Source organism: Hyla sarda, chromosome 3, assembly GCF_029499605.1.
Source record: "Hyla sarda isolate aHylSar1 chromosome 3, aHylSar1.hap1, whole genome shotgun sequence".
In the NCBI taxonomy this organism is placed as follows: Eukaryota; Metazoa; Chordata; class Amphibia; order Anura; family Hylidae; genus Hyla; species Hyla sarda.
Window position 1 is genome coordinate 238037202 of NC_079191.1, and position 12874 is coordinate 238050075.

General features: G+C 41.7%; 1 protein-coding gene across 6 annotated transcripts in view; it reads right to left on the reverse strand.

The window, feature by feature from the left end:
* AK9 (adenylate kinase 9) overlaps positions 1 to 12874 on the reverse strand; it is a 207925-nt gene that overhangs the window by 160795 nt on the left and 34256 nt on the right. For all 6 annotated transcript variants that reach the window (XM_056566303.1, XM_056566304.1, XM_056566302.1 and 3 more), the window contains 2 exons: positions 12361 to 12528; positions 10150 to 10272 (listed from right to left, as the gene is read on the reverse strand). In XM_056566303.1, the coding sequence (XP_056422278.1) occupies positions 10150 to 10272; positions 12361 to 12528 (291 nt within the window). The remainder of the gene's footprint in view (positions 1 to 10149; positions 10273 to 12360; positions 12529 to 12874) is intronic.

The window sequence follows — 12874 nt, forward strand, 5'->3', positions numbered from 1 at the left end:
ACAAATCTGTTTAACCTTCCGGAGCCAGTTGATATATAAAAAAAAGTTTTGGCCTGGAATACCCCTTTAACCTTTTTGCTATTTATATAGTTAAAGAACATTTTGGGGTTAGTTTTACTCGCTTTGGCAATGAGTCTTTCTGTCTCTATTTTTGCGGCTTTTTTCTGTTTTTTACATATTCTACATTATTCTCTATGGCATTTTAATGCTTCTTCACTGTGGCTTCTTCACTGTGAGAGTTTAAGATATTTTTAATAGTCTCCCAATTAGTGTCACTATTCTTGTTTTTGAGGACATTATCCCATTTTATATTGTTAAGGGTTTCTCGGAGTTGATCAAACTTTGCCTTCCTAAAGTTCATTGTTTTGTGGCCCCTCGAGAGATTCCCTTATTGAAGAACAAGTTATAATGTATTATATTATGATCACAATTTCCTAGGTGTCCTTCTACTTGCACATTAGTTACTCTGTCAGGTCTGTTGGTTAATATTAAGTCTAGCAGGGCGCCCCCTCTGGTCGGGCCCTGCACCATTTGGGACAGATAATTGTCTTTAGCTATAGTCAGAAACCTGTTTCCTTTATGAGATTCACAGGTCTCAGTCTCCCAGTTTATATCAGGATAGTTAAAGTCCCCCATTATTATCACCTCTTTCTGATTTGCTGCCTCAGCAATTGATCTTCTGCCTCTTCAATTATGTTTGGTGGCTTATAACAAACACCTACCAGAATTATTTTAATTTTATCTCCATATAAATCTACCCATAATGACTCCACATTATCGTTTCCCTTCCATATATCCTCCCGCAGTGCAGGCTTCAGACTGGATTTTATATTAAGGCAAACTCCTTCCCCTTTCCGTTTTGTCTGATCCTTCCTGAATAGACTATAACCCTGTATGTTGACCGCCCAGTCACAGCTATCGTCCAACCAAGTCTCTGTTATACTCACTATGCCATAATTCTTCTCAGACATTGTCAACTACAGTTCGTCAGTTTTATTGGACAGACTTCTGGCATTAGTCAACATGCAATTCAATGATGTATGGTTTTTTTTCCCTATGAAGCCTATCCCTATTAACTATTATAATCCCTCCCTCCACCCCAGGTACATTAATAAGTCCCCCCTCTCTATTTACACTACCTTCCCCCCTCTATGTTGTAGGTTCCCTCCCCCCAGTCCCTAGTTTAAAAACTCCTCCACCCTTCTAGCCATCTTCTCCCCAAGCACAGCTGCACCCTCCCCATTGAGGTGCAGCCCGTCCCTATGGTAGAGCTGGTATCCAACAGCGAAGTCGGCCCAGTTCTCCATGCACCAGCTTCTGAGCCACTTGTTTACCCCCCTAAATGCCTGCTGCCTCTCTGGTGTGGCTCGTGGTACAGGTAATATTACCTTTGAGGTCCTTGCCTTAAGCTTGTGGCCTATGTCCCTGAAATCATTTTTAAAGGACACTCCACCTATCTCTTACTCTTTGCCAATATGTACCATGACTGCTGTGTCCTCTCCAGTCCCACCCAGCAACCTGTCATTCTGATCCGCGATGAGCAGGACTCGAGCGCAGGAAGACAACACACTGTTCGGCCATCCCGGTCTTTGTGACAGATTGCCATGTCTGTCCCCGTAATAATTGAGTCTTCCACTACCAGTACCTATCTGGCCTGCCCTGCACTCCTCCCTCCCTCCTTACTGGAGCAGACACCCACCTGGCGATCAGAGGCAGAGTCCTGCTGTAGTACTGCTAGCTCTGAAATGGCATCCCCCTCAAACTTGTTGGGGTCTGCCAGTTGTGGACTAGCCTCCCTGACACTTTTCCCTCTACCCCGTTTTCTGACTGTAACCCAGCTAACTGCCTGATTGTCCTGCAACTCTGTCCCACTATCCTCCCCCCACTTCTACCCCAGAGAGTACTTTCTCAGTGAGCAGGAGACTCCTCTCCAAGTTGTCAATGCGTCTCAATGTTGCCAGTTGCTCCTCTAGATCCAGGATCTGGGCTTCCAAATGAACAACTCGCACAACAATATGCACCCTCGGACTGCTGTTTAAGGATTCAATACATTGCGCAAGATTTACACCATACTGCGTTTTCCAACATGGAGGCCATCTAGTTATGGGGATTTCACAGATTAACAGCCAAAAATAGATAGTAACTATTAGAATTAAATTCTAAGTAGACCTTGTGAGTTAAAGTCTCTACAGTGTAAGTAAAGTAACACTCACAGCGATCTCAAACTCCTGCTTTCAAACTCTGAGTTTTATAACTCTCTTTCACTGCCTCTTTTCCAAAGCCCACTCAGACAGAGCATGCTCAGAATTGAGTCCCAAGCTAAGATTTATACACCTGTGACCAATCTACCCCTCCCCTAGAGGTAGAGTACAGAAAAGAAAAAAAAGAGTGAAAAGGCTGTTTAAAAATCAGTGATCCCTCTACGTGCAAATGTAAGTACTCACACAAGTCACTCCAGTTTCACAGATTCACTCTGCACAGCAGATATCTTTCAGTTTTATAACTCTCTTTCAATGTCTCTCTTTTAAAGCCCACTCAGACAACGTTCAGCTCACTTCTTTAATTTTTAAAAAGACCTTTGTAAAATGAAAGAAGCAATCTGATTGGTTCCTGTGGGCAACAGGGCAACTTTTCCTTTACATAGGTTTTGATAAATCTTCCCCAGTGTATTCCTTTTAATTGGGAGGTTGTGGGAGGCTTTATAAGAAAACTTAAAAATCTGTGTTTTTACTATTTTTCTTACAGACAGGTGTCTGAAATCATATTCAGTAAGCTAACAGGACACTTTTGCATCACAATTCTGTCTTTTAAGTGGGCCACTTGCATTAACCCCTTCCCGACCCATGACTTACATTGATGTCATGGGTCGGCTCCCATTCTACAAAGCGTGGACACGGCATGGCCCCGTGTAATAGCGGGTCGGGCCCAGCACCTAGCAATGGCTGGGACCCGTGGCCAATAGCTGTGCCGAGCACTATTAACCCTTTAGATGCATCGTTCAAATTTGATCGCCACTTCTAAAGTGAAAGTTAATAAGTGCCAGTTAGCTCTGGGGGCTATTCGGGTCTGCCGCGGTGAAATCGAGGCATCCCGAACAGCTGTAGGACACAAGAGTCCCCTTACCTGCCTCCTGGTGTCCGATTGCCGAATGACTGCTCAGTGCCTGAGATCCAGACATGAGCAGTCAAGCGGCAGAATCATTGAGCAATGTCCTATGGGATAACAATCCTCAATGTAAAAGATCAGTGTGTGCAGTCTGATAGCCCCCTTTCGGAGCTATAACATTGCAAAAAAAAAAAAAAGTTAATAAAGATAATTTAACCCCTTCCAAAATAAAAGTAAGAATCCCCCCCCCTTTCCATTTAAAAAAAAAAAAACAGTGTAAATAAAAATAAACATGTACAGTAGGGCACCCCAGGTAAAACTTTGTATTAATGTGCATAAAGAAGCCAAGGAAAGATGGAAAAATCTCCAAAAGGCATCAAATTAGATTAGACAGTCTTATAATATGTCAACAAAAGTTAGATTTTATTTCCATCATTTACATCTGCAAAAGTTTGGGCACCCTGCAGAATTTTTAGCATGCACTGCCCCCTTTGCAAAGCTGAGACCTGCCAGTGTCATGGATTGTTCTCAATCATCATCTGGGAAGACCAGGTGATGTCAATCTCAAAGGTTTTCAATGCCCAGACTCATCTGACCTTGCCCTAACAATCAGCACCATGGGTTCTTCTAAGCAGTTGTCTAGAAATCTGAAACTGAAAATAGTTGACGCTCACAAAGCTGGAGAAGGCTATAAGAAGATAGCAGGATTGTGAGAAAAACAATTCAAAACCCACGTTTGACTGCACAATCTCTCCAGAAAGATCTGGCAGACACTGGAGTTGTGGTACACTATTCCACTATAACGAGATACTTGTACAGATATGGTCTTCATGGAAGAGTCATCAGAAGAAAACCTCTTCTATGTCCTCACCACAAAAATCAGCATTTGAACTTTGCAAATTAACATATAGACAAGCCTGATGCATTTTGGAAACAAGTTCTGTGGACAGATGAGGTTAAAATAGAATTTTTTGGTCGGAATGAGCAAAGGTACGTTTGGAGAAGAAGGGGAACAGAATTTAATGAAAAGAACCTCTGTCCAACTGTTAAGCATGGGGGTGGATCAATCATGCTTTGGGGTTGTATTGCAGCCAGTGGCAAAGGGAACATCTCATGAGTAGAAGGAAAAATGGATTCAATATAATTTCAGCAAATTTTGGATGCTAACTTGATGCTAACCATCTCTGAAAAAGCTGAAGTTAAAGAGAGGAAGGCTTCTACAAATGGATAATGATCCTAAACACACCTCAAAATCCACTGGGGATTACATCAAGAGGTGTAAACTGAAGGTTTTGCCATGGCCTTCAGAATCTCCTGACCCCAACATAATTGAAAATCTATGGATAGACCTAGAGCAGTGCGTGACAGACCGCCCAGAAATCTCAAAGAACTGGAAGACTTTTGTAAGGAAGAATGGGCAAAGATACCTCAAACAAGAATTGAAAGACTATTGGCTGGCTAGAAAAAGGGTTTACAAGCTGTGATAATTTCCAAAGAGGGCAGTACAAGATATTAACTCTGCAGGGTGCCCAAACTTTTGCAGATGCCATTTTTTTGGTTTCTGTTATTTTGAAAGTGTAAATGATGGAAATAAAATCTAACTTTTGTTGACGTATTATAAGAATGTCTAATCTGTAATTTGATGCCTTTTGGAGATTTTTCCATCTTTCCCAAAATTTTGATCCCCACTGTAGGGTATCGCCGCGGGTGGAAATGTCCGAATTATAAAAATATATCATTAATTAAACCGCACGGTCAATGGCATACGTGCAAAAAAATTCCAAAGTCCAAAATTGCATATTTTTGGTAACTTTTTATATCATGAAAAAATTTATAAAAAGCAATCAAAAAGTCCGATCAATACAAAAATGGTATCTCTAAAAACTTCAGATCACGGCGCAAAAAATAAGCCCTCATAACGCCACGTATGCGAAAAAAAAAAGAAAAAAAGTTATAGGGGGTCAGAAGATGGTAATTTTAAAAGTATAAATTTTGCTGCATGTAGTTATGATTTTTTCCAGAAGTACGACAAAATCAAACCTATATAAGTAGGGTATCATTTTAATTGTATGGGCCTACAGAAGATAAGGTGTCATTTTTACCAAAAAATGTACTGTGTAGAAACGGAAGCCCCCAAAAGTTACAAAATTGTGTTTTTACTTCAATTTTGTCGCACGATGATTTTTTTCCATTTCGACGTAGATTTTTGGGTAAAATGACTGATGTCACTACAAAGTAGAATTGGTGGTGCAAAAAAATAAGCCATCATATGGATTTTTAGGAGCAAAATTGAAAGTGTTATGATTTCTAAAAGTAAGGAGGAAAAAGCAAAAGTGCAAAAACAGAAAAACCCCGGGAAATAAAGGGGTTAAAGGGGTACTCCGGTGGAAGACATTTTTTTTTAAAATCAACTGGTGCCAGTAAGCTAAACAGATTTGTAAATTACATCTATTTAAAAATCGTAATCCTTTAAGTACTTATCAGCTGCTGTATGCTACACAGGAAGTTATTTTCTTTTTTAATTTCCTTTCTGCCTGACCACAGTGCTCTTTGCTGACATCCCTGTCAATTTTAGGAACTGTCCAGAGTAGGAGCAAATCCCCAAAGCAAACCTATCCTGCTCCGGACAGTTCCTGACATGGACAGAGGTGTCAACATAGAGCACCGTGGTCAGACTGAAAATAACTACCGTACACAACTTCCTCTGTAGTATACAGCAGCTGATAAGTACTGGAAGGAATTAAGTTTTTAAATAGAAGTAATTAACAAATCTGTTCAACTTTTTGCCACCAGTTGATTTAAAAGAAAAGGTCTTCCAGTTTAGTACCGCTTTATGTAGTTAGTACCCCATTTTTATTTATACCCCCATATGTTGCAGATTTTTGGGCACTAAAAAAGGTACTATGTCACCTTTCCTGCATGTTTCCTCACTGAATCTCTGCAGCTTTCTTCCTCAGTGAATAAATCTGCATCAAAATCCACACAGATTTCAGGTGCACAGATTTTGAGTCAGAATCTTTCCACCTTAAAAATTTGCCATGTGAACAAGCCCAAAGGCTCTGGGGCATTATGCCATTCAGATTATGACACAGCACAAAAGTCCAAATTGAAAAATGAATATTAAGAAAAGAGCCTTGCTATGAAATTCTGCAATGAACCAATGTTGTACTGCTCTACTATTCATGCAGCAGTTGACTAACTGTATAATTATTACTCAGCCTCACTGACTGTTCATTTTATTTTAGAAAATACAATACCATGGACTTCGGATGCCAGAATTTCACATTTTGGAATGCCCCATTCCAGAGGTTAAGATTTTCTATATTACTTTATATATTTGTCAAAAACGTTTCCTTTTTAGGGATTAAATATGGTACCAAACCAGTGTGTTTTTATTTTTTAAGTTTTGTGTAGGAAAATTGGAAAAATTTGGTTAAAATGCATATTTGCTCCTTTTTTCCCATTAGTCATTTTTTTAATTAGTTTTATCTTTATTTTATGCTTCTTACATATTAAAACAGATCAGTCCATCAATATTGATTTACAATAGAAAATAAACATAACTTCCCTCCCCCCCCCAAAAAAAAAAAAAAAATACAAAACAAAAACCCTGAAGTTTTGCCCCTCTTTTCTTAATTTTCATCCACTTTCTTCTCTCTTTCCCTCTTACCCAGCTCATCCAAGTTTTCAGAAATTTCTTCTGCCCATTAACATTCATTTTTGCAAGATACTACTCACATTTAGCTACCCTCTGTATCAAGTTTTCCCATTCTTTTATTTAAAGGAGTACTCTGGTGCAGACAACTCCTGCTTCTTCCTGCAAAAAAATTTAAAATAAACCATCACTCACCTTCCTGGGTTCCCGCGGAGCGCCACTACAGCTGATCGGTCCTCCGGTCCATCTTCTTCATACTTCCGTGTGAACGAAGCGTCAGCGTCACATGGCGCTCAGCCTATTATAAGCCGAGGCAGAACATCACGGCGGCCGGCAATAGGCTGAGCGCCATGTGACGCTTCGTTCACCCGGAAGTATGAAGAAGATGGACCGGAGGACCGATCAGCTGTAGTGGCGCTCCGCGGGAACCCAGGAAAGTGAGTGATGTTTATTTTAATTTTTTTTGCAGCCCGGGTAGGACGGAGCAGGAGTAGTCTGCTGCAGAGTACTCCTTTAAGGTACTTTTTCAGAAATCCAAACTATTAGTATCATTAATTTAGCAGAAAATCTGAACTTTAGAAATCAACACTGCATTAGATCCTGCCAGTTCTTTTCCCCCAATCTAGCAAATTCAAATGAGAATGGAGGGAACTTTCCTAATTTAACATCTTTATAACATATTTTCTTTGGTAATTTAACATAACTACCGTATATACTCAAGTATAAGCCGAGTTTCTCAGCACGATTTTTTGTGCTGAAAACGCCCCCCTCGGCTTATACTCGAGTGAACCAAAAAAAAAAGAAAAAAGAAAAAATATCACTTTAGGCATACCCGTGGGGGGGGGAGGTGGGCCAGGCCGTCCATCTTCACTGAAGGGACCGTCCGCATTCCAGTGGGGAGTGTGAGCTGTACCGGGCCGTCCATCTTAACCGGGAGGCACTCTTCTCCGCTCCGGGCTGTCCATTTTCACTGCAGGGACCATCCGCATTCCGGTGGGAGGGTGAGCCGATACGGGCCGTCCATCTTCCCTGGGAGGCCCTCTTCTCCGCTCCGGGCCGTCCCCGGACTTGTGATGCTGCATTGACGCTGCTGTGCAAGGATGTCCGTGCTGGGCAGACATTTGACGTCAGGGGCGTCCCTGTGCACAGACGTCTGCTGCGCACGGACGTCCCTGCGTGGTGGCGTCAATGCAGCGTCACTAGTCCGAGGATGGCCCGGAGCAGAGAAGAGGGCCTCCCGGTGAAGATGGATGGCCCGTACCGGCTCACCCTCCCACCGGAATGTGGACAGTCCCTGCAGTGAAGATGGACAGCCCGGCTCACCCTCCCTGGACGGTCCCTGCAGCTACAGGAGCAACAACTGGGGAGGTGAGAAGATAACGAAAGGGGGGGTCTGGATGATGACAGGGGGTCATATGGACAGGGGGGGATATTGACAGGGGGGTCTGGATGATTATAGGGGTTGGAGGATGATGGATGATGACTGGGGAGGGGGGGATGATGACAGGGGGGATGATGTATTTCCCACCCTAGGCTTATACTCGAGTCAATAGGTTTTCCTGGGTTTTTGGGGTGAAATTAGAGGCCTCGGCTTATATTCAGGACAACTTATACTCGAGTATATACGGTAGTTTAATTTGTGAACACTTATCCCCTATCCGCAGGATAGGTGATACACGTCCGATCACGGGTATGGGGGCCCCGGAACTGCCGCAGCTCTGAGCAGTCAGAAAGACCCGCCCCTCCCTTCAGCTCTATGGGAGATGCGGGGATGCACGAAAGCTGCATCTCTGCCTCTCCCATAGAGATACATGGAGGGGCATGTCGGCCGCGGCGTCATGCTGCGGCCGACACAAATTCTGCAAGGGGAGAGCCGAGGCAGAGCCTGGCCCCATACAGGGGGTTAAAGCAATCGGACCCCCGCAATCAGACACTTATCCCCTATCCTGCGGATAGGGGATAAGTGTTCTATGGCTGCAGTACTTGTAAGAACTCAAAAGGTACAGTGTCCATTTTAGGACATCGTCAGTTGTCAGCCATACCTCCGTCCTCCGTCAGGCAAAACAGCATCCCGCCTCCTCCCTCGGACCAATCACCGTAAGTCGTCAGCTGCAACTACGTCTTCCGTCAGGCAAAACAGCGCCCCCCCCTCCTCCCTCGGACCAATCGCCATCAGTCATCACCCGCAACTCTGTCCTCCTTCAGGCAAAACAGTGTCCCGCCTCCTCCCTTGGACCAATCGCCATCATCCTGCAGCCACAACTCCCTCATCCAAAACGCAGTCATGCCTCAGACGATTCTCCCTCAGACACAACTTCCTGCCACATAGCAGAGCCGACGCTGCACAGCACTGTATAGCAGAGCCGACATTGAAAAGCATGTACAGCAAAACCCGTATAGCAGAGAGCAGATACTGACTCAGCTCTGCTACACAGCAGGAAAGTTTTTCGTCTGAGGGATGACAGAGTTTTGGATGAGAGACTTTAGGATGACAAAGGAGGGAGGAGGGAACTGCGGCTGACGCCATACGGAGATTGGTCCGAGGGAGGAGGCGGGACGCTGTTTTGCTTGACGGAGGACGGAGCTACGGCTGTCAACTGAAGATGTCCTAAAATGGACACCGTATGAAGGGTTAAATCTCTGATGTTTGGCTTGGCCTGGTTGCTTGGCCAAGCCTCAACACCTGTGGGCTGAGCATTTAATTCCAGTCTCTGTAATCTTGATATTGATCTTGGCTTGGCTTTGACTTTTCTTCTGCTTATGTGAATCGGTACCTTGATAATCTCCTGATGCTGACTCAGCTACTTTAAATCTGTCTGTGTGTGTTTAGTTTTTTATATTTCTGTTAGTTTTGCGTGCCTCCAGCTGTTTCCCGACACCTACCATATTGTATTTTATGGTTTTGACTTCGACTGTCCCTGCACGTATTATAGGAAGGGGCCACCTTCGTGGTTGTGGACCCGTTGTTTACGACGGGTACGCAAGAAGGCAGGGACAGAGGTTGTGGGCAAGATTAAAGCTGCACTCTATCCCTGCCCAATGTGACAGTACTCCTTTATGCGGCACAAAGCACCTATGTACAGAAATTTTTATTGTAGGCATAAGAGCAAATAGGGGTATGGCCGGGAAGACAAAAGCTAGGGAGAAGGTAAATGTACGTGAATTTGATATAATGTACATTCTCACATTTATTACTATTGACATGCATTAGTCACGCTCAGACAAAGCAAAAAAAAAAAAAAAATCTACAATTGGAAAATTTGAACAAATTAGGAAAAGGATTAGGTTTGAGTACCTGGTTATCTTTAATAAAAAAAATCTAGGTTATATTTTCGCTTAAAATGTACATACTTTGTTAGTTATACGTAATTGCACTTTAAGTGGCTTACCTCTACAGGACGTAAAAGGGTATCTTTGTATAACCGTATGCGCTCATCAACATTTTCAGGGAAGTCTTCAGGTCTATACACAAGCTGGCGTAAAATATCTTTAGAATTGTCAAATTCTTCTTCCTACATAAAAAGAAACAACAAACAACACTTATTGTTATGGGACAATCTGCATGTAAATGATTTTGTTTCCCTGAAGAATACAACTTAAACTGCCTACAATGTTGTATAGATAGTATGACAGACACATAGGGGAGAATTATCAAAACCTATGCACAGGAAAAGTGTAGCAGTCGCCCATGGCAACAAATCAGATTGCTTCTGTTATTTTCCATCGTTTTTTTTTTATTTGTATTATTTTTTAAATAAAAGAAGCAATCTGATTAGCTGCTATGGGCAGCTCCTCTACTTTTCCTCTGCACAGGTGTTGATAAATCTCACCTAAAGTACCTTGGTTTTGCACTGTTTTTTGAATAGCTGATCCCATAAGCTTCTGGGTTCAATCCCTAGATATAAGAGTTAGTTATTTAAATTTTTAATTTTTTTTTAAAGGAGTTTCACTAGGGATTTTTAAAATAATAATAATTATTTATTTATTTTGTATGGAGTCAAAAATAAATATAGAGGGAAGGGAAACATTTTACATACTTAACCATACAGGTGAAGACTGCATGATGATAACAATATTGGGAGATTACAAGAGATGATGCTCTCAGACAGTTAGAGAATAGAACGGAATCCACATCCTCCCGATGGGGGTGGGAGTGGGGGGGGGGGGGGCAGAGAGATCTGTGGTCGGGGTGTGCGGGCATTTAGAGTACTTTTCAGGGCTGAAGTAAATTAGTGTGGGTCAGTGTGTAAAGGACGGGAGCTGCGACTTTTGTGCGACTTTCAGAGAAAAGTCGCACATCATGAATTGATAACCACTGGATAAAAATAGTCGAAACCACTGCAAACTGTAGTTCAGTTTCGGATTTGATCTATGGCTATTGTCGCTCAAAAGTCGCAGAAGAAGTGACAGACTTTTGATGCGACAATTTTAGATACAAAAAAAGGATCTTTAAAGCTTGATTAATTCCCCTCTATGTGTGGGCCATTTTTCACCGTACTGGTAAAATAGGTTTTATTTTATTTTACTACTTAAAGCTTGATTAATTCCCCTCTATGTGTGGGCCATTTTTCACCGTACTGGTAAAATAGGTTTTATTTTATTTTACTACTTAAAAAAAAAATTATAACTACATGCATCAAAATTTGTATGTGTAAAATTGTCATCTTCTGACCCCTATAACTTTTATTTTTCCATATACAGGGATGTATGAGGGCTAATTTTTTGTGGCGTGACCTGAAGTTTTTATGGGTACCATTTTTGTTTTGATGTGAATTTTTGATTGCTTTTTATAAAAAATTTTAGGGTATACAAAGTGACCAAAAAAGGCAGTACTCAGCAATACATGTTGGCATCACTTTTTGAAAGGATGCTGGCGTATACCCCAAACATAAGGGGAAATGTACATATTTACAAACATGTTCACAAAAAATATGATTAACATTTGTTAGAAAACCTGCATAGCATGAACTAAACCGTATATTTAAAGTTACAGAAATTCCTATACATAAAATAAGCCACAAATGCATATTTTTAAGCGTGTAGTACACGTTAGAGAGCACAAAGCAAGTCAATTACATTCCTAAGTAACCGTAACATAATAGGAAAGAGATGATTACAAATTTAAAGCATTACTGTTATTAAACAAGTTTTGACAAAAGTTGGGGTCGCAGTAAGTCTTCCCCTGCATTGGCCAGTTATAAGCTGTTGAAGTGTGCGGCATTGCGCTCCACTCCCTGCCTAATTGGCAGATCCAAACTCCAAATCCCACTGGTCTTTAGATCCAGGAGCAACTGACCCAACCTATCCCCCAGAATCTTAGTAAAGCGTTTCAAATCAGAAACCAGTAACAAGATTGGCAATAACTTGCACAATCAGTGTTATGTAAGAGTCCAGCATATAGGAGGGAGTCCTCTTACTTTAATGTATACATATATATATATATATATATACATACACATACATACACACACTGTATATATATATATATATATATATATCTACATATTTGGCTTTGAAACACTAAATTGTGAATCATTAATGGAAAATGCCATTACTCTGCTTGTAATCTGTTGTAATCCAGTGTACTGTAATGATGTTACCTCTTCTTCTAGCTCCTCTTCCTCTCCTTCTTCCCCCTCTTCTTCTCCATCCTGAGGCTTCTTTTTTTCCTTTAGAGCAGGATCCCATTCTTTACGCTTATAAATTCTGCCTGTTTCTGGATCTTGCTTAAATCCACTTAGCCTTCTGATCAAGTCTTTATCTGGACACTTTTATTGTACATAGAAAAAATAAATATTAAATGTCCAGTACTCATCATACTGTGTTTATTGACATAAGCTGGATTCATGTGCATCTAGTGTGTCGGTACCACTGTGCTGCGTGGTGATTTGCCATGCAGCAGACTACAGTTGCATTAAAACCCAGTCCTATGGGGGGGGGGGGGGGGTCATCCAATATCTTACATTTTTTTTATGCAGGGTGGGGACAGGGGAAAAAACATTGTAAATTTGATGCTGCAGTCAATTATTGTCTTAAATGGTCATGTACCCTATATTCAGGAAGAGATCGATAAGGTCAGGGATTGGCTGCAGCATCTCATGCACAGTGTATGCA